This window comes from Chanodichthys erythropterus, chromosome 17 (genome assembly GCF_024489055.1).
Source record: "Chanodichthys erythropterus isolate Z2021 chromosome 17, ASM2448905v1, whole genome shotgun sequence".
NCBI classification, from domain to species: domain Eukaryota; kingdom Metazoa; phylum Chordata; class Actinopteri; order Cypriniformes; family Xenocyprididae; genus Chanodichthys; species Chanodichthys erythropterus.
In genome coordinates this window covers 3,863,976-3,890,266 of record NC_090237.1, presented here as the reverse complement: position 1 = coordinate 3,890,266, position 26,291 = coordinate 3,863,976, and the positions used below count along the sequence as shown (strand labels likewise).

At 36.7% G+C, this 26,291-nt stretch overlaps 1 protein-coding gene and 1 pseudogene across 2 annotated transcripts; both read right to left on the bottom strand.

The window, feature by feature from the left end:
- Positions 1 to 146: 146 nt before the first annotated feature.
- Positions 147 to 23,373, bottom strand: LOC137005183 (zinc finger protein 658B-like; annotated as a pseudogene).
- LOC137004320 (zinc finger MYM-type protein 1-like) lies at positions 5,694 to 18,555 on the bottom strand. 2 transcript variants are annotated; one of them, XM_067364556.1, is made up of 5 exons: positions 18,431 to 18,555; positions 16,286 to 16,329; positions 11,652 to 11,711; positions 11,447 to 11,522; positions 5,694 to 11,184 (listed from the first exon to the last, which is right to left on the bottom strand). In XM_067364556.1, the coding sequence occupies exons 1-5, from the start codon at positions 18,435 to 18,437 to the stop codon at positions 8,852 to 8,854; spliced, it is 2,520 nt and encodes an 839-aa protein (XP_067220657.1). In that variant the 5' UTR covers positions 18,438 to 18,555; the 3' UTR covers positions 5,694 to 8,851. The 2 variants fall into 2 exon arrangements, with proteins under 2 accessions (XP_067220657.1, XP_067220658.1); XM_067364557.1 differs by lacking the exon at positions 18,431 to 18,555 and having other exon boundaries at positions 11,652 to 14,011; positions 16,286 to 16,328.
- Positions 23,374 to 26,291: the final 2,918 nt, after the last annotated feature.

Sequence of the window (26,291 nt, the reverse complement as noted above, 5' to 3'; positions counted from 1 at the left end):
TAAAAGTTTTCCCAAGCATTTTTTTTACCAATATGGCAAAAAGATATTGTGCTTTTAGGACAAAGTCCTATTTTTATCTCACACTATTTATTTGAATGTATTTAACATGAAAACAAATGCTGCTCACTTAGTTTTACTCAAGTGCACTAAGTACAGTGGTACGGCTTCTCTCCAGTATGAACTCGCTCATGTAATTTCAGAGATCCAGAATACGTGAAACTCTTGTCACAATATGAGCAATTATAAGGTTTTTCTCCAGTATGAATACTTTGGTGCTGTTTCAGATTGCCAGCTCTATTAAAGCTCTTTCCACAGTAACAACACACATGATCTTTCCCTTCATTATGTGTTTTCTGGTGTTGTTGAAAATTGTTCAGCCATGAAAAACCCTTTCCACAGAGAGAACACACATAAGGCTTCTCATCTAAATGAACATTTAGATGTTTTTTTAAATGTGATGATGAAATAAACTTTTTATCACACTGATCACAATTAAATGGCTTTTCTCCAGAGTGAATGCGCAGATGATGTCTGAGATCTGATGTACGAGAAAAACTTTTCCCACACTGAGTACAGTGGTACGGCTTCTCTCCAGTATGAACTCGCTCATGTGATTTCAGGGACCCTGAATCAGTGAAACTCTTGTCACAATATGAGCACTTGTAAGGTTTTTCTCCAGTATGAATTCTTTGGTGCCGTTTCAGACAGTCAGCTCTAGTAAAGCTCTTCCCACAGTCATAACACACATGATCTCTCACTTCATTATGTGTTTTCTGGTGCTTTTGAAAATTGTTCAGCCATGAAAAACCCTTTCCACAGAGAGAACACACATAAGGCTTCTCATCTAAATGAACGTTTAGGTGTTTTTTTAAATGTGATGATGAAATAAACTTTTTATCACACTGATCACAGTTAAATGGCTTTTCTCCAGAGTGAATGCGCAGATGAATTCTGAGATCTGATGTATGAGTAAAACTTTTTCCACACTGAGTACAGTAGTACGGCTTCTCTCTGGTATGAACTCGCTCGTGTGATTTCAAGGATCCTGAATCAGGGAAACTCTTGTCACAATATAAGCACTTGTAAGGTTTTTCTCCAGTATGAATTCTTTGGTGAAGTTTCAGACAGTCAGCTCTAGTAAAGCTCTTCCCACAGTCACAACAAACATGATCTCTCACTTTATTATGTGAGCACACAGAAGGCCTCTCATCTGAATGAACTTTTAGGTGTTGTTTTAGATGTGATGAAGAATGAAAATCTTTACCACACTTATTGCACTGCTTTTCTCCAGAGTGAACCTGCAGATGATTACTGAGACTTGATGCTTGATAAAAACTCTTTCCACACTGAGTGCATGTAAACGTTTTTTCTCCAGTGTGAACTCTCATGTGTGTCTTTAGGTTTCCTTTGTGATTGAAGCTCTTTCCACACTGAGAGCAGGTGTGCGGCTTATCTTTTGTTCTTTGAGTTTTGATGCTCTGCTTTTCCCCTTCTGCTTCATTCAGTTCATGTGTTTGCGGTTTCATCTCCATCCAGTCTAAAATTAAAATATTATGTGGTTAAAACTCTGATTTAACAGAAGAAAGCAAGACTATCAAGTATCAGATCTTTGATGTGTTAATTCCTTAATTTTCTTGTTAATTAAAATGTGGATGAGAACAGCTTTTCGAGATTATAAGCATTTAGATGCATTTTTTGTTTAACTTATTGTCTCAATTTTGCTCATTAGATCACAGCCACCAATTCTGGAGAACTGAAGCTTTGTTACCTTAAAGTCCCTCTGTAGGCAATAATTTTATCCCTTAAAACTCATGTTTGATCACCATGATTACATATTTAAAAAAATTTTCCTTGTGAAAATTGGTCCCCGCCTCCACTAAATCACATGAGCTAGGAATACCTTATCCACAAGGTCAACTTTACTGTGAATGCTACAGGATGACAAGTCGAAATACTGGCTTAATTCAGCCATATATGTTTGAATTGGAAACCGATTCAGTTTTGCTCTCTATTTCCAACACATAACAATAATTGATATGATTAGCCTTTGGCTTGACTTATCAAACATCTAATAATATGTTGCTAAAGTTATACAAACCATGTTCCCGTTCACCATCTCAGAGTCAGACAGCTGCCTTCTAGTAATCAGCATCCTTAGAAATGCTTTGAATAACTCAGGATGTCAGTGGAGAAAGACATATAGTTCATTATAACGTAAATTTTATCACATATACAATTCACCTGCTATATTGTTAAATGTACCCAATTTTTCATACAACGGAAAAATATACCAGGATCTCTGAAGACCCCCTGCTTCACAGCCTCAGTAATGTTATGCTAAAGCCCGCCTGCACATTGATTGGTTACAACATGTTTGTGATGTAGGGAACAAGACTGATTTTAAATTGTGTTGGTTCACTGCAGTTTTAAGGAGAAAATACTCAGCAATGGTGTGGACAAATGAATTTGCACATGGTTTGTCTTAAGACATAATAAAAACACCACATAGACATATAAACAACATTAAAAACTTGATTTTCACCACGGGGACTTTAATGTTTCTCAGCAGTCAACAATGAAGAATCAAGAATGGACACCAACCTATTTGTTCCTCAGTATCTTCATGTTTTATTCTGGATGGCTCTGAAATCTCTTCTTTAATAAACTCCATCTTTAATAGTCACACAGATTTCAGCTGCTACACCTGGTTTTTGTCCTTTTCTTGTAGGATGAGGTGAATATTCCCAGTATTTATTGGTTAATTGTTGTGGGAGGAGCTTCACTACAGGTGTGAACTGTGATCACTGTGATACGGATACCCACAGGACCACATCTGGAAAAATCAAAGACAAGTTAATGAATTTATACTAGATTACTTTAAAGTGCCCCGATAATGCCATTTTAAAGGTTCTTCATTTTGTTTTGGAGTCTCCTGCAATAGGTTTAACACTTTAAGGTCATACTTAGAAGGGAGAGATAATTATGTGAGTATCGGTGACCATAAGTCTGAGCGGATATCCATGACATGCAAAGTCCCTCAAGGTTCAATACTTGCACCCCTCCTGATCAAACTATATATGCTGCCACTGAGCCAAATAATGAGAAAGAACCACATTGCATATCACAGCTATGCAGATGACACCCAGATTTACCTAGCCCTATCACCTAATGACTATAGCACCATTGACTCCCTGTGCCAGTGCATTGATGAAATTAAAAATTGGATGTGCCTAAACTTCCAACAAAACTGAAGTCATTGTGTTTGGAAACAAAGATGAAATTCTCAAAGTGAACATGTACCTTCACTCTAGGGGTCAAACAACTAAAAATCAAGTCAGGAATCTTGGTGTGATTTTGGAGTCAGACCTGAGTTTCAGTAGCCATGTAAAGACAGTAACTAAATCAGCATATTATCATCTCAAAAATATTGCAAGAATTAGATGCTTTGTCTCCAGTCAAGATTTAGAGAAACTTGTTGTTCATCACCAGTAGGGTGGATTATTGTAATGGACTCCTCACTGATCTTCCCAAAAAGATCATAAGACAGCTGCAGCTCGTACAGAACGCTGCTGCCAGGATTCTGAGCAGAACCAGAAAACATGAACACATCACACCAGTCCTCAGGTCCTTGCACTGGCTTCCAGTTGCATTTAGAATTGATTTTAAAGTACTGCTACTTGTTTATAAATCACTCAATGGCCTAGGACCTCAAAACATTGCAGATATGCTCATAGAATATAACCTAACAGATCACTAATTTTATACACACTATATTTTTACTCTTTCAACTCTTTTTCTTATTTATTTAATTTTTAATGTATTTTATATATTTTATGCATCTCTTTTATTTTTTGACTTTTAATGCATTTTATATCTTGCTGTCTGGTTGAAAGAGCTGGGAGAATTAGGAAGTAAGTTTCTCTGATGGATAGATCCATTTAGATCTGCACTGACGGACAACAAAAAACTCCCTGAAATTTCCTAACTCTTCCATCTAGATAGAAATTCTCAGTTTTTACTGTTATATCTATTTCTTATGTGTTACATTATTATTATGTATTTGGTTCTTCTTTATGTAAAGCACTTTGAATTACCATTGTGTACGAAATGTGCTATACAAATAAAACTGCCTTGCCTTGCCTTGCCTTTAATCACCTCATTTCTCAAAGAGTCTGAAAACTTTGCAAACCTTTTTTATATTTTAAAGGAATACATTGTCTCTTTTCATCATTACTCAGTGTGGTACCATTTAAGCCCACCTTATGTGTTTCAATGAGGATTGCCTCTAATTACAAACTTTGATCAATTTTCTGAGTAAAAGTGTTTAATGATAACATTTCTTTGTGCTCTTTTACCTTTCTAACCTTTTGTCTTAACTTACTTTACTTACTACCTTAATTTACAACTATATTTAGATAGGCCAACAAATTACACACATTAATTCTATTGAGATTTTATTTTGTCCTAATGTTGCTTGACTCCATCTACAACTCCAGAGTCAAGCCAATTTAAGGCTGCAGACCACCCACCTGGACCCCCAGCCACTAACACCTACTCATCCCACCCAGGACTCTAGTCAAACATTAGTAAATTATTTTTTTTAATACTACCCTGTCACTGAATAAATATATTGAAGTTTTACTTCTTTAAAAATCAATACATTTTTATATTTTGTGAATCAATCATGATGTGGGCTTATTTGGAACACATGCACATAACACTTAATGCACATAACACATAAATTGTGGCAAAGTACCAATTAAGCCCATGCCAGACTTCTGACTTTATTCATAAAATGTCTTAATTTTATATTCTAAAATGTGCATCAACTAATTAATACATTTTTAAATGAAAGAGAAATCTTGCATTTTAAATTATTTTTCTTATAACCATGTCAATATCTATGAAAAACACCTAAACTAGGCTTAATTGGTACACACTCTACATATTAGTCTGAAAAAACATGTTAATTTCAAAGAAAAATGTCAGATGACTTAGAGACCTTTGCATCTGAAGTCTTCTTATTTGTATTCATACATTTGCTCTTAGTAAATGTTTTAAAAACATTCATGTTTTATTTTTTTATACTTTTTTTTTTTTTTTTCAGACAAAGCAATTAGTTCTATTAATCACTTTTTAAACCGTTGATGCATGGGTCCAATACAGTGGACAGATATGTAACTCCCTCAAAATAAAATAAATTAGGAAAAAAAAGTTATTGGCATGATTTTTCACTTGTTTAGAAGTAAAAACAAACATTAAAAATTCTTACTTTATGATTTAATAATTCATGCATGAAAGGGTTAATATACTATATCTCTTTAAAAAATATATTTAGTTACCAAGTACTATAAGTGGTCTCGAAACAATTTTTTTTTAATACAGAGATAGTATATTAAAGGCACATTTTAGTTCATATTTCATGGTGTCTCAAAATAGCACAGTTGAGTACATTTAGATGTTCTTAAGATTATCTTAAGCACTAAAGAAGAATTTTTAGTATATTAAGAACAAAATTAGTGCATGAAAATAGAGCACTTTAAAGGTGCCATAGAATGTTAATTTCACAAGATGTAATATAAGTCTAAGGTCTCCCCAGAATGTGTCCTTAAAGTTTCAGCCTAAAATGTTTTATTTTTTATTAAAACATATTTTAACTGCCTATTTTGGGGTGGGGGAAAAAATGCGCTGATTTAGCGGTGTACCATTAAATGCAAATTAACTTATGCTCGCGACTCTATAATACATTGCATAAACAATACATAAGTTGACACAGCAAATATAACTCTCAAAATGGACCATTATTTTGAAAATCTCAGAAGCAAAGACCAGGAAACTTGGTTGTATCTTCAACAGGATTCTTTTATTGAGAACATGTGCTGTTGGTCGCTGCAGTCATCAAGTCCAAGCAATTCAGTGTACATTGTAGTTTATATACATTTTAGGGGGCAGTGCTTAGGGATAGAGACAAAGCACCTGGCAGACAACCTTAAACAAAGCATGCAAATGAAGTATTCAGGTATAGGAACCCGCCCAAGACTCTAGAATGTCACAAGTCTTAATCCAATTAGCATAACTATTCAAAGAATGGGACAGGGGCTCCAAGAACAATTAATGACAAAAGGTGAGAATCTCATTAAATCGGACTTATTAGATTCCTAGCAGGAAGCGTCTGCTCTGCGCTCAACATGGCGGCGATACGTGCAGGCGGTGCTGTTTGCCCTCGAACAAAATCTGAGATTTTTATTTACAAAGCAGCTGATGGGAAAGTGATAGTCGAAGATGAGCTTTTGAACTTTTTACCATCAAAATGAGAACACTGTCCCATGATGAAATTATATTGTTAGTATCAAACAACTTTTCGTCAGAGTGGATTGAGGAGTCCAAGCGATTGTTGTTTGAAATGTGCACGAGTACGATACGCAGCATTAAGCATAAAGGCCCCCACAAGGATATTAACAACATTAAGGTCTGTTTGAAGGTGCTTAATGAATGCGGTGAAAACATTCCCAGGTTTGTATCGCACTACCTGGATGAACTTCCACCTGTTGGATTTGGCAACATGGACGCCTCGGCATTACTCAGCAGAGTGGAACAGCTGAGTCGGGAAGCCCTTAGTCTGCGAGAGCAGCTCAGGCAAGTGTGAATGAGAACTTGGCAGTGGTTACTGCAATCATGGATCGCCAGGTGACGGCTATGGAAAAGCTCCATGGGTCCCCTGACAGGGCGCATGGGTTTGGTGCTGCGCCAGCATCTCAGGAGAGTGTGTTGCAGGATTCAGTGGTGCCTGCTTGCCAGTCACGGGAAGAGATTTCGAGCCCTCTGTCACAGCCCCCTGCATGGAGTACTGTTGTGGGGAAAGGGGTACGCAAGCCCCGTAAGTCTTCAAATGCAGTCGGGCAGTCCAATACGGCTGTGAAGGTTCGTTTTAAATGGGAGGAGCGGAGGAAAATGGGAATAATTGGTACTGGCACCGAGAGCAACATTCTAGTGGTTAAAACCAGGTTGGTGAATGTGTTTGCTACTAGATTTTCCCCTAGTCTTGATGCTGACACTCTCTGCTCTTATTTAACTGAGAAAATGGGCAAACCAGTGACTTGTCGGAAGATTGATTCAACACGTAACCGATTCAGTTCATTTCATGTCACTGCGTGTAAGGAAGTAACAGATATGTATGATCCGCAACTATGGCCGGCGGGGGTTTATGTTTGGCATTATTTTGTGGCTTGCAGACTCAAAGTTAACAGTGGCAGCGTGGCCTGTGGATCAGGAGGGAGGACTGATCTGCATTTGCAGTGCCGAGTATCTGGTATTACATCTGTAGCTCTGCAGGAGAGCATCAGCCATGCGGGTGCTCAGACTAAATCGAATTGAAATGAATATTAATATTGTGTCATATAATGCCAGAGGACTGCATGTTGGGCACAGTGAATCGGATAAATCATGCCACTTTATTGTGGATAAACTTTTGGAGACATGTGATGTACTGTGTGTTCAAGAGACTTTTTTTACCTCAGCAGGACTTGGAAAGACTAAACTCCCTACATAAGGATTTCTATGGGCCGGGTGAATCTACCATTGACTTGAGCACTGAAATAGTTCGCGGCAGGATATCTGGCGGCGTTGCCGTTCTATGGCACAAAAAGTTTGATCAGTTAGTTAATGTGGTTAGAATGAATGTTGACTGGGCTATAGGAATTGAGTTCAGTTGTGGTGGGAAAAAAATCATCATTCTGAACATCTATACACCATATGAGAGTTCCCAGAATGAAGAAGAATACCTTAACAGTTTGGCTTGTGTCATGTCGTTTATTCAGGATAATGCTTCGACATGGTTTTTTTTATTGTGGGTGATATGAATGCAGACATCTCTTATAATAGTTCTTTATTTGCCAATCATTTAATGCAGTTTTGATCAGATAATGGTTTGATTCTCTCCAGTAAAGTGTATTTACCTGTTAATAGCTACACCTACATTAGTGAGGCATGGCACACAACTTCATGGTTAGATCATTGCATCTGCACAGCTGATGCACATGATTCGTTGGAGGCCGTGAGGATTAATTATGAATTTGCCACTACTGATCATGTGCCTTTTTCTTTATCTATAAATGTGGGCAATTTACCAGCTCTTTTGTCTGTACATCACAACATGTGTGTGAGTAAAATAGACTGGTCTAACTTGACTGAGAAGGATCTTAAAGCATACTGTGTTCAGTCTGACACGTTGAGTAATATTGATTTACCAAAAGACGCAGTTGTATGCTATGATATTGTAAGAACTGTAAGAACTCGCAACATGGTACTGAGTTATGTTCCTTGTATAATAATATTGTGGAGTCCCTTCTTGCCTCAAGCAGGCCCCTGTATAAGATTAAGACATATAAAGCAAAGCCAGGTTGGAATGAATATGTTGAAGATCTTCATGCTGAGGGTTGAAAAAGCTTTTAAAGCTTGGGTTGAATCAGGTAGATATAAACATGGTCAGGGCCGTCTGAAGGAATTTGGGGGCCCCAAGCAAAATGGACATGGAGGCCCATCTGACTCCTCACCCCCCTGACCCCCACACGCATGCAAAGCCTACAGGAACCACAGCATAGCCATACAGTTTAAGTTCACCCACACTTTACATAAATAAAAAAGGTTTATAGTGCAAATACTGCTTGAAAAAATATTTGAAATTTGAACATTTTCAACAATTGAACATTTGCAAAAAACAGCACTGTACCATAAAATCAAATATACGTTAAAAAAGTGCACAATAACTAAATCCAACATACTTACACACACAAACAAACACACACACACTCACATTAACATTTTTCAGTTCTCACAAACATGTGCAAATTACCTAAAACTGCCGTTTGCAAGCCTTGTTTTCTGCAAAGGCAATCACAATGTCCTCCATGTCCAAAGACTGGCGAACATCACGCTCAATTGACATAAGTGCCAGTCCTGAGAGCCTTTCTTGGCCCATGGTGGACCTCATGTAATTTTTTATCAGCTTCAAAGCTGAAAAGCTCCTCTCACCAGAGGCCACTGACACAGGGAGAGTCAGGAGTAGACGCAAAGCAATGCTTAAATTACTGTACAAATCCAGTAGTTTCTCACTGTATATGTAATTAAGCATGTCAAATGGGGAAGTGGCTACATGGTCTGGAAAAGTGTAGAGAGATGAATTGATCTCAAGTGCCAAGTCATCAGCATCAATGTCATGGAGGGTTTGTTCCAATTTTTTGCATCGTTCATGAAGCTTTCCATTCTTTATTGTCTGCTTCATGTTGTCCTTTGAGACCAGAAAGTCATAAAGGTCATAAACACCCTTCAATCTTGAAAACCTGTCACTTAGGCTTCTGAGGGCTGTGTCAACCATGGGCAGAAAGAAGTCTCTTCTGAAAGTCTCATCTGGAGTAGACTGAGTTTCCTCTGTGCCTTCATATAGAGACTGTCTTTTCTTTTTACGCTGCCTTTTCTCAGGAAGGGTCATTTCCATATCCAGATTTTCTGCAATGTCTTTTGCATCAGTTTGACAGGAAGCAATCCCATTTTCCCTGAAGTCTTCAAGGTAGTCTTTTACTCCTTCTATTTCTGATCTAAGTGTTTCCATGGAAACATTTGGACTTTGTAGCGGCTTGCTGACATGATTGATCTGGTACAAAACATTGTACCAGGTCATTGTGCAAAGCAGAAAAGACCAGGTCTTCAACTCACCATGTAAGCTTTTAGCAGTGGACATGGTCTCTGAGTCCCCCTTCTCAATAGCAAACGTCTGGAGTGCAGACAATGCATCCAGGATCTCTGGTAACTGGTATCGCACCACCTTCACACAGTCAATCTGAGCTTCCCATCTTGTAGTTGACAAAGGTTTTAAAGTGAGCTGCTTTACATGTTCCTTTAGAACTGCCCAGCGTTGCACAGAGGAACTGAATAAGTTATAGAGTCTTTGCAACAAACCAAAGAAGGAGATGGACAGTACTGAGGACTTGGCAGCATCTGCCACAACCAGGTTAAGTGTATGACTGCTGCATGGAATGTAAAATGCTTTGCTGTTCAATTGCAAAATTCTTGCCTGAACACCCTGTTTATGGCCCATCATATTGCTGCCATTGTCATAAGACTGACCACAGCAGTCAGAAAGATTCAGGCGGTGTTTCTGCAGGTGGTCAAGCAGGACTTCAGTCAGGCCCTTACCAGTTGTGTCTCCAACATCTAAAAATCCAAAGAAATGTTCTGCAATGGACACAGATGGTTCGCAATTGACAATTCTCAGAACAATGGAAAGCTGTTCCTTATGACTGACATCAGGAGTGCAATCCATAATAACAGAGTAATACTTTGCTCTGTGTACTCTTCTCACAATCTCTTCCAGTACCTTGTTTCCAATTATTGCAATTATTTCATTTTGAATAGTTCCACTCAAGTAATGCACTCTTCTTGTCTCTTGGTTTTGTATCCTTCTTATGTGTTCAGTCATAACTGAATCGAACTGTGCCATCAGTTCAACTTGTGCCAGAAAATTCCCATTGTGTGGGTCATACAACTCACTTGTGGTCCCTCTTAAAGCCTGGTTGCGCTCTGCTAAGTGACAAATTATGGCAATCACTCTCCTTATGACACCTTTCCAATGCTCAATCTCGATCCGCATCAAGTCTTGTTGTCTTTGATCTATGGTTGTATTGGTTTGCAGTCTCCTCTGCAGCTCATGCCAGTTTGTCATATTGTCATAATGCCCCTTTGAATATTCGTGTTCTTTTAAATGATAAGCTAGGTTCCTCCATGTACGGAAGCCACAGTTGCTTAAGGCATTGTCACGCTTCCCAAAAACAGTGCAGGCAAAACAGAACACTGAGTCTGTGCTCATGGAATATAACATCCATGATCGAAGAATTTTCTCCCCACTTTTCATGCTTCTCATGTAATTGTCATTTGTGAATCTTTGAGGTGGATTCTCAGAATTTTGGGGGAAAACAATGTTTGTGACTTGCACTGGTCCTTTTTTAACAATTTGACAGCGCACACTATCAGTCAGGACTGCTGGCCACTGCGCAGGGTCATCAGCTATAATGACAGTGCTTGTGGTACCTTGAGCTGTAGAGGAAACCTCAGTGTTGGGAAGTGGTGCAGACTCAATTTCTGTTCTGGATGCAGTGTCTTCCACTGTGAGAGATGGTATTGACGGTGTAGCTGGGGAAAAATAATATTTTTATAAATATAATCCATCTGTTCAGGTACAGAATGCATCACTGAGTGTCTGACACCTAGAAATTTGACAGGCACTACTGTATATTAAAAATTCTGAAATGTCCATGGGCAAAAGTGACTGGTATTTTGGTGGGAATTCAATAGTGATTTGCACTGTTTTTTTTCTAATAATATGACAGCACACACTTATCAGTTTAACTCTGGGCTGTGCAGGATATCAACTATAATTATAGAGATGTGGTACCTTGAGCTATAAGAGGAAACATCAGCACTGAGAAGTGATGCATCTGTTGATGTTGAGGATGAAGTTGATGATGTAGCTGGGAAAATAATTGAAAAAAAAAAAAAAATCTGAAATTACCTGTGAAGTACGTTTTACCATTTCACTGTTAGCATATTGAAAGAGGTCACTATTAACAGCTCAGCTCAGTGAGAGAAATTCACTCTACCTTCATCAGTGAAGGTATCCTTAGGAAGAGCCTGAGGGCTGAGAAATTTAACCAAAGTACCTTGAGGGAGAAAGAAAAGATGGTAACACTTTATAATAACAATCATTACTAGATGGTAAATTGATAGTTAATTAATCTTTAGTTAACTGTCATTTAACTGTTAGCAAACAGTATTTTTACTTATTATAAAGTTTACCGAAAACTTAAAGATTTCCATATTTTGATATTAGAAGGGAAGGAATGCAGGCAGCTGCTTACCAATGCTTAAAACATTCCAAGCTAATGTTTGATACGCAGAATTTATTGTGTGGTTTTCCTAACCCCCATTTGGTAAATAGATTATCACGGTGGAATAGTATAGCATGCTATTTGCTATGCCACTTTCATCAAAACCTATTACAAAGGTACAGCAATGTCATGTCATTAAATATGATAAACAGTGATTCTGGAACAGATCTGCGTCTTCCTTATCCCGTTAAAAAACATATTACAGTAACCATATTCCGTCCGTTCAAAAAAAAAAGTTGCAATAACTGTTCGTTACAAGCAGCATTTGCCGTCAGGCAGGTAGCTAACATAAACATATTTTTGCTAGCCCACCTGCTGCAAAATTACACCATTTGTACAAGACTGACAAGTAGAGCTATTTTATCCAGTGTAATTTATCACTTACCACTATCTTGTTTTTTCTTATCCTCCTCTTCCTTTCTCTTCTGGCTTCCTGAAGCATAATTCCGCTTCATGACTGCCGAGGAGGTTTTGTATTTTGCCGGCAGCAGAGATCACGTGGTTGGCTAGCTGCTGTCAGCGACTACTGAGAGGGGCCCCCTTGATGGGGATCCCGATAACAGTGTCATTGCATTTTACTGCATTGGCGATCAAAGGGGCGTTCACACAGTGTCGTTGCATTTGATTCTTAACCAGTCACTGTCTTGGGGCCCCAAGCAATTGCTTGGTTTGCTTGCCTTGTCGCGACGGGCCTGATCATGGTCCCTTATTTGAATATAAGAAATGGGCAAATGCAAATTTTAAATATGCCCTAAATAATAAGGCATGTGGTATAGATAAAATATCTGTGGAACATTTAAAATTTGCAAGTAGAAAACTTTGTCCTCTGCTTGCTATTTGTTTTACTGGGTTTTTAGTTCATGGTATTTTACGTGAGTCCATTTTATCTGTTATGTTAGTGCCTATTTTTAAAGATAAAGCTGGCGAAATAGATAGTATGGATAATTACTGGCCTATAGCTTTGCCCAATATTTTGTCCAAGGTCACTGAGAGGACGTTACTGAACAAACTTGCACAGTTTGTCCATACCACTGACAACCAGTTTGGTTTTAAACCTAAACATGGCACAGATATGTGTATTTTTGATTTAAAGGAGATTTTAGATTTGTATAACAGGCATAATTCCACAATATTTATGTGCTTTATTGATGCCTCTAAAGCCTTTGATCGTGTAAATCATGAAACATTTTTTTATAAGTTACACAACAGAGGACTTCCTAAATTTCTTGTAAGAATTCTGGCTTTTTGGTATGCTCATCAGTTAATGTATGTAAAATGGGGCAACTCTGTGTCTGGAGTAATGGAGTTAGACAGGGAAGTATTTTATCTCCATTTCTTTTTAATGTTTATATGGATGATTTATCGAAGAGGCTGAATAGTTGCGGAACAGGTTGTATGGTTGGTAATACTATCATCAACCACTTGATGTACGCAGACGACTTGGTGATTTTATGTCTATATAGTGCTGGCCTTCAGCAGTTACTGAGGGTTTGTTCTGAGTATGGTTTAGACTTTGACATTAAATAAAATGCAAAAAAGAGTAATATTATGATTGTTAGGAATAGGGAGGACAGAAAACTGTCATTTCCTGACTTCTCTCTGTCTGGTGTTGTCCTTAAAGAATGTGATGAGGTTAAATACTTAGGACATTATATAAATGATGACTTGTCTGATGATAGGGACATTTACAGACAGTGTTGTATGTTGTATGCACAAGCTAACATTTTAATTCATAAATTTATGAATCTGTGAAGACAACACTTTTTAAAGCTTACTGTACCCCGTATACTGCCCATTTGTGGCGGCGTTTTAGAAAAAGCAGTATGCAGAAACTCAATGTAGCATACAATGATGGAATGAGGCTGCTGTTGAAGGGGCCACGATGGAGCAGTGCAAGCCAAATGTTTGTCTGTGTTTGGGTACCTACCTGCTTTGCTGAGCTGTGTAATGTCATGTAGAGATGTATGTGTAGGTTATCAGATTCTTCAAATAGCATAATCTCAACACTGACGAACCCAGCATTTAGTTCAGTCAGGTTCTTTTCCACTATGTGGAACCATTGGCGCTTTAGCCTGCATGTAAATATATGATATTTTTGGACTGTGTTTCTTGAATGTTGTACTGTTGTATAGATCTATGGACCATGTGTGTCCTTAATAAAGTTTTGATTGATTGAATAAAGAGAACAGGAACTAGCAGAAAACTCTTGCTGGAAACTTTGCTAAACAATCATTCATCATTCTGATGTCATCATCTTTACCTTAAAATGCTAAATACAATGTATTCGCCTTAATATTTCATGTGATGTTATGTCATGATGTAGGATCAGCAGATCTTAAACAGATTTTTAAATTTGTAATCCCACAATTACAAACTGTTCGTAATGCAGCATATCAAATCACGTAAGTATGGCATGTATTTTGTGGATGTTTGCAAACATTCGATTCTGAAGCTTCTTAGAAGCTTTTATGAACTTCTTTTCTAACAAAAGACAAAAAATTTTTTTTGTCCAAACACATATTTTTACTCCAAACACGCTTCATAACGTCAGTTGAGTGTTTGAAATAGCATTGGATTAGCATTGGATTATAAATATACTTTATATGTATTGTTGTAGTCGTCTGTTTATTTTATTCATGTTTAATCAATCAAAGCGTTTCTACCTTTTTTTACTCAGTCACAGCGATAGCATGATGCCCATTGGGGATTTCTTGCAACAGCGTTTGTTATATTGGAATATATTTAGAGAATCTGCTCAAGGGCGCCCTCCGGCATCCAGTATAAAACAGACATGTTTAACGCCAAGTAAAGGCCTGTACACACCGGGACGAATATTGCGCACACTTATCGCCAGTGTTTTGAGACGTTTTTCGTGTTCATACCCAAGCGATTTTCACTGGCGATGAGCCGAGTAACTGTGCAAATTCACTTCCTGACATTAGATGGCGCTTAATGAAAAACAGAAATACCCTGGTACACAAGGTGCCGCTACAAAACTTTACACTTCTGACACTAGCTAGAAGAGAACCAGTATTTGCGCACTTTTCGAAACCATTCACATGCTTTTTGCTAACTGGTAAACATGGATTTTTCAAGCAGCAGCAGCTCTAGCGATGAAGAAATCATTGTTCTGTTAAATGACAAAAGACAATGGAAAAGACGTTGATATTGGGTACATCCCAAAGTTACGAGAAGAGAAGAACATTAGGAGTTCTATCGACTGATACAAGAGTTGAAAATGTATCATGAGCGTTTTCGGGGGTATTTTAGAATGTCCGTCAGTGAGTTCGAAAATTTACTTCAACAACTGGCACCCTAATTTACAAAAGAACAAAGACACTACCCCAAACCAGTCGACCCAGAGCAGCGTTTAACTGTGTGTTTATGGTGAGTTCATCTACATTGTTATTCACTTGAATGGATATTGTAAAATCCTAAATTAAGTGCTATTATGAAATCTAAGATCTAAAAACGAGTATTTGTCTATTTCAGTTTTCTAAGCACTGGGGACTCGTACCACACTATTGCATCCAGCTTTCAACTTGGCATGTCAACTGTAGCTTTGATAGTGAGTTAGACCTGTGATGCAATTTGGCATTGCCTAAAGATGAACATTAGCCAGTGCCTACTGAAGAGATGTAGAGGAATACAGCCAGGAGGTTCCATGATGGATAGAATTTCCCTAATTGCTTGGGAGCTATGGATGGGAAACACGTATTCATCCAGGCCCCTGCAAACTCTGGATCTCTCTACTTTAATTATAAAGGTATGTTCTCAGTTGTATTACTGGCCCTAGTTGACGCAGATTACTGCTTCCTGGTAGTTGATGTGGGGAGCTATGGCAGCAACAGTGATGGGGCATCTTTGCCAATTCTGTGCTGGGAAAGGCACTCAGAGATGGAACTCTGAATGTTCCACCACCAAGTGAACTTCCAGGTGCTTCTGAGCTGGGAAAAGTTAACCACATCATTGTGGCAGATGAAGCTTTTCCACTGAAACCATATCTCCTCCGGCCATACCCTGGACGGCGCCTCCCCACAGACAAGAGAATTTTCAATTATTGTTTGTCTTGGGCACAGCGCATCGCTGAAAATGCATTTGGCATCCTCAGCCAACGCTCCTGGGTTTTCCAAAGAACTTTACAGGTTCAACCAGCTGTTGTTGACAAAGTTGTCAAAGCTGCTTGTGCAATTATTTACGCCCGAACGGAAATGACCAGGATCAAGCCACAGAGGATGACCATGATTGTGAGCAAACACTACAAGGCTTTAAACATTGTAGGGGGTAGCGGGCATCTGTGGAGGCACAAAATATCAGAGAACTGTACAAAGAGTACTTCAACTCACCAGCAGGACAAGTTGCTTGGCAGAATGACCATGTGAACCATAGTCTGGAGAAAAGATGAAATCAAACTGTAAATTTGTGCGATATTCATTACATTCACATTTTGAAAACCGCTTGTGTGTGTGTATATATATATATTCTTGTACTTTTTTCTCTTTACAAACAATTTCTCTGTGAACTTGAATCAATTGCATCCAATTCTTTTTTTCATCACTTAATATAGCACTCACCACGGAAAATTACATGTTTTTGATATAACATGTTCTATCAAAGTTAAATCACTTTTGCAAATGTAAGATTTTGGGTGACTTGGTCACTGCAACATATACTTATTTACAGCTAAATCCTTTAAGTTCTCATTTTGAAAATGAGTATTTTTAATTAATTTTTTTTTTTTTTTTTTCTTTCAAACAGTTTCTGGGTTAATATATTTTCTGCCCAAAAAAGGAAATGTTCCTGCAAATTGATAAAAAAGTGTATGTAAAATGGGGCAATACAACGACACAGTAATTAGGCACGTAGCTATTTCAATAAGAGGTCAAGAACACTTATGTACAAATATATGCCAGGTGCTAAAATATGTAATTTATGCACAGATACTTGGAAAAAATCTAACATTTATTTTTGTTAATGAACTAGTTTGCAATAACAATCAGAAACATGACAGTAAAAGAGTCAGAAATGGTAGTGCAAACAAGTCAAAATGACAGTAGTGCAAGTGAACAGCAAATAAACATTTATGAATTAGACATTGTAAATAATATTTCTTGAAAATTAAATGAAACAATAAAAATACAGATAAAATGGCATATACATTACATGAGGAGATGGTAATCAGAAACGGTAGTGCAAAGTCATAATGACAGTAGTTCAAGTAAACGGTTGTGCAAATACACATTTATGGGTAACATATAATCAATATTTTTTCCACAGTGGGTGCATAAGAGGCATGTAGTTCCTTAAATTAAATACATGGACATGAAAATAAAGAAATTGATTTTTATAATAATATAATATTCGATAATAAATCCTTAGACCTTTCTAATGATTTATAGACATACTGCTTGCATATTAACAGATAACCCCACATTTTGTCATACAAGTTTTAAATATTATTTTCTAATTATTATAGTTATATTTATAATTAATGCATGCTTGCTTGCCTCACAATACCTGCAGAACTTCTGATCATTCGGCTGTGCCTTGCCTGCCTAGAACATGGGCTGGTATGCAAATTTTAGGGGCATAAATAATGATGATCCCAACCGTTACATAACAGTCTGTGTTATGTTGGGATTCACCCTTTTGTGCTAAATTTTATTATTTTATTTTACCCTAATTTTTTTTCACCTGGGCACTGCAATTTTAAACACTACTTTATCAGGCATCAAACTAAGGAAAGTGAAAAGAAGATGCCATCAAAACTTTTCTGAATAAAGTAATTTCCCTTCAGACATGCATTCAAATAAAAACTCTTCATATCTGCACTAATCACATAATTTACCTCTTTTAATATCGCTCTTAGTAATTCTTACTAGTTAAAGTTACTTTATCTGAAATCTGCATGCAAATGCATATGCTAAGCCTCACCTTAAATATTTTATTAACTAATCCTACCTAGGAAAACTGTTGTCATCTGCCACTTTGTCTGAATTCTATAATAAAGGTGCTGTATGTCTGGGTCATTAAATACTGCTTTATAAATTACTGCTTTTACAAATTATTCTATGTAGCTTTTTGTCCTATTCTATATCATTATGTAGGATAATGTTGAGATGTGCATGCTGTGGGTCAAATTGTGTTAGCCTTCATTCCGAAACGAACACTTACCATAATTTTAAAAATACTACTTAGCAGAATATCACCATCACGGATCGCTTGCTAAACACTCCCACCTTGTGAAAAATTACATTAATGACACGAGTAAACCTGCATCGACACAGAAGGCACAATCCGTTACGTAATGTAACTTACCTGTAATAACTTAATCTATAAAATCAGCCTTCACTTTTTTTGACTGAATTTCATTGTTCTTCTCTGTTCAATCTTTTACTTTACTTCTAAAATCAGACTAGCAGTTTTCGTTATTGAACAAACACTCGTTGGTCCGTTTTGCATCTTGATTCAATTAAAATCCAAGCACATACCTGACATGCAGGAGAGCTTTTACCACGTCAATGCATCTAGATGTGATTTCATGATTCCTGAAGTAGATTTTCTCTACATGACAACAAATAGCAGCAGACTACAGTTGTTAGCAGTTACACGGGGCGGGGGGTCTGGTGTGGGAGATGAGTAAATTCAGCTTCACGTCACAAAACAGCAGATTCGACTAGGAGCGGGTGCATTTCACATAGCCCATCTGAAAACATAACTGTGACTAGAAATGTCTCTATTCACTTCTGCGAATGGGTCTTAAATAGTATTTAAGAGTTAAACAAACCCCAAGTAATTGCTTTGTAATTGTGATGCGAAAACTTGAAAAATCCAGGCTGTGATGATGTTGAAGAAAAAAATTATGTATTAATTACAATTAAATTTAGCCTCACACGCAAACTTTAATCGATAATGAAAATATTCAATAAAACCAAAAGGTAAAATAACAATCATAAAGAAGTAGTCAATAGTTAATAATAAATTTAGAGTATTGTAAAATCCAGAGTATTGTATCTAATAGATGAAGATCAAAAAGAATAGGTCATTAAAACATTTGCAGATAAGAGAGAAGCAGAAGCCCAGGAGAGCAGAGGAGGGAAAAAGCTAAATTATCAACGACTCAGTCCACATTATACCATAAGCATATAGGGAAATTCCCAACCCTGGGTTCCCAACAACTGATGTTTTTGTTCTAATAAGAAAAAGTTAAATGGTTTTACCCATTATATCATAAACTGGTCAGATGCCAAAAATAGATATAAGAATTGTTTTGACCCCCTTAGGGAATTTTGCAAATCTTACACTATGAAATGTCAGCAGAAATAATAGGCTAACAAACATATTTTGATTGGATTCAAATGAGCAACTAATTCTGAAAAACATCACTTCTGCAGTATTGGCAGGCGTCCAATATCTAACCACAAACGTGTCAACGTGACCTGTCACTAGATTGACCAAACGTCCTGTTTTCCCAGGACATGTCCTGTATTCACGTCTTGTCCTGGCCGTCCTGGTTGTTTTTTATAAAGTGACGCAAATGTCCTGGTTTTCATTGTTTTTCATTGGGCCATTAAATTGAACGGTGTTATGAGATTTTCGGTTTATGAGATTTTCAGTTTCCGAAGGCAGGGCATACATGAATATTAATAAGTTAATATTCATATATTAATAATGCACGTGCAACTGAGAATAATAGTTCAGACTGTATCTCAAGACATTAGTGGATTATTCCATAAAGGTAACTATATTCTCAGCGTCGCCATTAGTATGCACGATTTGTGCAGTAGTCTGTTACTGAATAATAGATACTTTGTGTAACAGCAGAGCAACCTTCAGCCATCGTCTACAATGAGTTCAGCTTGTTGTGCTCTTCCTTTGTACCTTGCGATGTAACAGCTGATAGGCCTATATAAATTTCTTTATAACTTTCATGCTAAGTTAAGTAACAAAAAAACTGCTGGGAAAGATCAGCTCTACAGCAAAATATAGATGGGCAAACAAGGAGGATGAGGAAGAAAAACAGGATGAAGAGGAAAACGAGGATGAAGAAGAAAACTAAAGATATAGATATTTTTTGTTAGTTTTTGTAAGTTTGTGAGAGCTATTTTTGTTAAATTTGGATTGCCTATATAGCAGAGTTTTTTTTTTTAAGTTATTTATTATTTTTCTAATACAGAAGAGACATTATTTCTATCATTATTTCATTCGTTATTTTTGAAACTTGTCATAAAACATGTTGAGTAACCTCTGAGAAGCCTATCTGAATTTGTGTCTTTGGTTATAGATAGTATTTTGTAATTTAACAATTTTCTATCCATTCAGAGGAGGCATAGGCCTACTTTAAATGTATTGAAATTGGCATCTTTGAGTAAACTTTGAGTATCTCATTGCTGGGCTGAGTGTCCTGGTTTTCTGTAATCAAAATATGCATATATATATATATATATATATATATATATATATATATATATGTGTGTGTGTGTGTGTGTGTGTAAATTGGGGGTTAGCAAAAGAAAAGGGGGAAACATGGGTAAGAAATTAATTTATAAAATCAGTTAGATTATGCAAATTTAAGGTATTACAAATTTAAATTAACTTGCTTTTTATTTACTGAAGATAATAGATTTTAGATATTTTTTAAATTATTTTTACAAATGGCTTGTTGTTGGTGAACTTGCATTTGTGGATATAAAATTTACAAAGAAAATAAATGTATTAAATTAATAAAGTTTGAAATAAAGTAGGTGGAAGAAAGGATTTATCTGTGCAGTTCTTATTAATATTTAACAAGAAGGGAGCTGTTTTTACTAAGCAATTGACAGAACTCTGAGAACCAGGGGATTTATTTGTTTTTAAACATTGAATTGCTTCATCAGTTTCTTTTAAGGTAATGGAATCAGTGCAAAAAGCTTGATCAGTAATACTTAATTTATTGAAGGTAGTGATTGAAAAAAAAAAAACAACATGATCATGTTGTTTAAAAAAATTTAGCTGTATATAAATCCCTATAGAATTTAACACAAAAATTGCTAATGAGATTCTGGTCTTCACACAGAGAATTCTTATTCTTTTTCAGATTGATTTTTTAAATCTTTTCACCAAACTCACAAAATTAATTGAGATCACTGATGTTAAGTCATGCTCCTGGAGACCCACTGTCATGCAGAGTTCAGCTCCAACCCCAGTTAAACACACTTGAACCAGCTTATTAAGGTCTTTCTAGGCATAACAAACCCTGCGTTCAAAATCTAATACTTCTTACTATACAGAATGTGATCAACATTATGCCAACTAAGCATTTTAATAAATTAAGAGACAATCAATCATTTAATTATAATTGTATTATACTTTTTACTTTCAACAATTTACAATATTCTCTGTGGCTTCCATGTTTCAACAAACATGTGCATAATGATTATGAAATAATACTTTAAGTAGGTTTTATGAACATATACTAGAAAATACATTACTGCTGTGCATCTTGAGAAAACAAAAAAAAAAACAATGGCACTGACATATTTTAAGATATTTTGAATTTTTATTCTGGAACAAGCTTAAACCTTGTCTGTGAAACCAGGAGACTATCTCCCACTTCATGCGTTTTCTGGTGCAGTTTAAAACTTTTCAGCCATGAAAAACTCTTTCCACAGAGAGAACACACATAAGGCTTCTCACCTGAATGAACCTTCAGGTGTTGTTTTAGATCTGATGATAAAATAAAATCTTTACCACAATGATCACAGGTATGTGGTTTTTCTCCAGAGTGACGGAGCAGATGAATTCTGAAACCCGTTGAATCTTTGAAACTCTTCTCACACTGAGTACAGTGGTATGGCTTCTCTCCAGTATGAAGTCGCTCGTGTGATTTCAGGTGTGGAGACTGAGTGAAACTCTTGTCACAATATGAGCACTTGTAAGGTCTTTCTCCAGTATGAATTCTTCGGTGCTGTTTCAGATGCTCAGCCGTTGTAAAGCTCTTCCCACAGTCACAACACACATGATCTCTCACTTTATCATGTGTTTTCTGGTGATGTTTACAATGTTCCAGCCTCGAAAAACTCTTTCCACAGAAAGAGCACACATAAGGCTTCTCACCTGAATGAACTTTTAGGTGTTGTTTTAGATTTGATACTGAAATAAAATCTTTACCACACTGATCACAGTTAAATGGTTTTTCTCCAGAGTGACGGAGCAGATGAAATTTGTGGCCTAACTGAGAAGCAAAAGTCTTTCCACACTGAGTGCATGTAAACGGTTTTTCTCCAGTGTGAATTCTTATGTGTGTCTTGAGGTTTCCTTTGCGACTGAAACTCTTTCCACAATGAGAGCAAGTGTGTGGCTTATCTTTTGTTCTTTGAGTTTTGATGATATGCTTTTCCACCTCTGCTTTATTCAGTTCATGTTTCTCCAGTTTAATCTCCATCCAGTCTAAAAAGGAAAAAATGTGTGGTTGAAATAAGTTCAAATGAAATCTGGTTCAACAGATAAAAGCAACAGTATCAAGAATTAGATCTTTGATGTGCTCATCCTTTTGTTAATCCATTTAAAATGTGGATGACAGCAGCTATTTAAGATTATGATAATTTAGATGCATTTTCCATATAATTTATGATTATTTGAAAAATCTGAAACCAAATCTGTTGAACTGAAGCTTTGTTTCCTTGTTTTTTGGCAATCAACAATGAAGAATCAGGAATGGACACTAACCTATTTTTTCCACAGCATCTTCATGTTTTATTCTGGATGGTTCTGGATCACTCATGTCTTCAGTCTCCTCTTTAATAAACTCCATCTTTAACTGTCACACAGATTTCAGCTGCTACACCTGGAGTTTGTCCTTCTCTTGTAGGATGAGATAAATATTTTCCAGTATTTATTGGTGAATTGTTGTTGGTGGAGCTTCAGTGAAAGTGTGAACTGTGATCACTGTGTGATACTGACGACCACTGGACCACATCTGGAAAAATTAAAAATAAGTTACAACTTTTAAAGTTGCTTTGAAATAATGCTGATGTATGGTAACATAAACTGTAAAATGATTATACAAATATGATTCAGACAACTTTACAGTTCAAATAATACCAGTTTTGATTAAACAAAAACTTCATATAATGTTAAACCTCACATTTGAGACTAATAAACTATGTAATGTTATATGTACAAAACAGCAGGCTGAATGCAATTGCAAATGCACTCTTTGACAGAAGGTGGCAATTATAGAAAAGCAGAAATACAGCGGTTACTCCTGAACTCAAGCAGCACTGTGCTTATCAACACTACTCTATTAAGGCTCCGGTATACTTCAAACGAAGTTCTTTTTCGTTCTTCGTTTAGGGGTAAAACAAAGTTCGAAATGCGTGAGCAGCAATATACTGTAAAAGAACATCTGACACCGCCCACACTGCTGAGATCGACGTTTATATGAATATGTAAATATGTGCCATGCACTTTCTACTCAGTAACAAAATAAACACAACAAAAATGAGAAAACAGCAAGCATTTATTATAGAAAGCATAAGAAAAGCGTCTTATCATAACACCATGCTAGCACGAGCTCTGCAAAGTAGCACTCCATCACGTCTTCATATAGCACTTTATTAAATAGATTGCTTAAAATCAAGCAGCTTTACAGTATCAAACATGAAAAACAGTGTTACTGCCTCATTTTTTTTTACAAGCACAACACATTTTGTACTAAAGCGGCTATCCAGTGTGTTCATGTTTTCACCCGCGGAGAGCTTACCTCGACGAATTCAAATACACAAAATGAATCAGAGACGCGAGTTAAATGAACACTCCACTTTTTTTGAAAATAGGCTCATTTTCCAACTCCCCTAGAGTTAAACAGTTGAGTTTTACCGTTTTCGAATCCATTCAGCCGATCTCCGGTTCTGGCGGTACCACTTTTAGCATAGCTTAGCATAGTTCATTGAATCTGATTAGACCGTTAGCATCGCGCTTAAAAATGACCAAAGAGTTTTGATATTTTTCCTATTTAAAACTCGACTCTTCTGTAGTTACATCGTGTACTAAGACCGACAGAAAATGAAAAGGTGCGATTTTCTAGGCTGATATGGCTAGGAACTATACTCTCATTCAGGCGTAATAATCAAGGAAATTTGCTGCCGTTCCATGGCTGCAGCAGTGCAATGATATTACGCAGCGTCTCTCACATACGTCTCCATGGTTGCAAGGCACATTCCCTGTGCAAGCAGGGGCTCACGGGCGCTGTGTGATATCATTGCACTGCTGCAGCCATGGAACGGCAGCAAAGTTCCTTGATTATTACGCCTGAATGAGAGTATAGTTCCCAGTCATATCGGCCGTCGGTCTTAGTACACGATTTAACTACAGAAGAGTCAAGTTTTAAATAGGAAAAATATCAAAATTCTTTGGTCATTTTTAAGCGCGATGCTAATGGTCTAATCAGATTCAATGAACTATGCTAAGCTATGCTAAAAGTGGTACCGCCAGAACCGGAGATCGGCTGAATGGATTCGAAAACGGTAAAACTCAACTGTTTAACTTTAGGGGAGTTGGAAAATGAGCCTATTTTCAAAAAAAGTGGAGTGTTCCTTTAAGGAAGAGCCGCCCGTAGCGCACTCCTCCTCTTACGTTATCGTCACTGACCAGTGGTAGCATGAAGGTGCTTTGCAGCTGGAGCGAACTTTTCCTGAAAGTTTGCTTTGGCAAGCCGTTTCGAACTTCCAAAAAGAACACAAAACGAACTTCGTTTTTGCCTGATTTTGTTCGAAATGACGTCACATCAGTTCGTTCTTCGATTTCGTTTGAAGTATACCGGAGCCTTTAAGCATCATACTGAGGAAAGATAAAAAGATGGAATCGAAACTATGAAAACAGTGATTTCCCTTCAGATAATCATTCAAATAAATACTTCTCAGAGCTACACCTTTCACGTGAAATTGTGAATGGCCTATTTCAATGTCAAAAGAGAGACAATTTTACAGGTATGGTTTCTGTAGCTGTTATGCTTTACTCATGTACTTTAATCTGAAGGGTAAAACATTAAAAACACACATAAATGATTATCAAATAAAGTGACAATCCTGTAGTTTGTCTGACACTAATGATGTGCTTGATGTGGCACGAGATCTCGTCACATAAATAATAAATACTAAATAAATTGCATAATCAAATGTATAAAAAACACTTGATCTCATAGGGCTGTTTAGAGGTCACGTGATTGAGAAAGATCAGAGAGTAAACGCATCTACTCGTTCGCGCTGCCATTTGAACTTTGATCCGAGCAGATAAATGCTAGTGTGGTTCAAATGAGTATATAACTGAATTCATGCCACCTTTTTAATCGAGAATATCACGCTTTTACTTTCGTTGTCGCTTTCACTAATTTTTTCCTCCTCCTGTCAAGATCATGCCATTTTCTATCTCAAAATTTGGTGTTTCCATCACTCGTTTCTGATGCGCTACTTCAAAATGCGCATGAAAACAGGGTGATGGAAACATAGGTATTGACACTTACTGAACTAAATTGACTATTGTCTTTTTAGAGCTGCTCTACAGCTGAATTCATAACCGAAGAACTTTCATATTAGCATTATTATTCTCACTATTACTGCTTTGACAGTAAGAAATAAAGGTGATTTGATTTGGTTTCTAGGAATCTGTAACATGACAAAACCAATATCAAATGTTTGACAGAAAGACGCACTCTATGAATCAGAGATGATGTTATTTACAGTTGTTGTTTTTTTAATTGCTTACAATTTCTGAAACTATGGCTCCATTTCTACAAACAAATCCACAAAACGTGCACACAACATGCAAAACACTGCGGTGCTTGTAAATGCAAACACTTAATTCAAAACTATTTTTAAAACCATAAAATTATTATGATTTTATAATTATGACAAAATAATTGTTACCCTATAAAATATTTTTAAAAATGCTTATTAAAACATTGAGTATTGATTTCTACACACACACGTTTTTCCTCCCACATGTACTTTGTAGACGGTCCCTAACTTGCTTATAAGCGCTAGCTCGTCACTGCTATAGAGCATTTAAGTTGCAACACATTGAGAATTAAAACAAACCGCGATGTGTGTTCAGTTCTACATTCTAATGCTTTCAAATACGTTTTTTTTTTCACAATTATAACTATTCACTTAAGAATCTAAAATATTAATCTTAAGATATTTTTTAATGTCTGTAGAATATCCAGCCTCAGACCTTTTTCACAGTACACTCCAGTTGGTCCGTTTTGCAACATGATTGAATTAAAATCACAGCGCTTGCATACCTGTCATGCAGGATACCCTTTACCATATATGAATGCATCCAGATGTTATTTAGGCTTATAAGTAATTATGG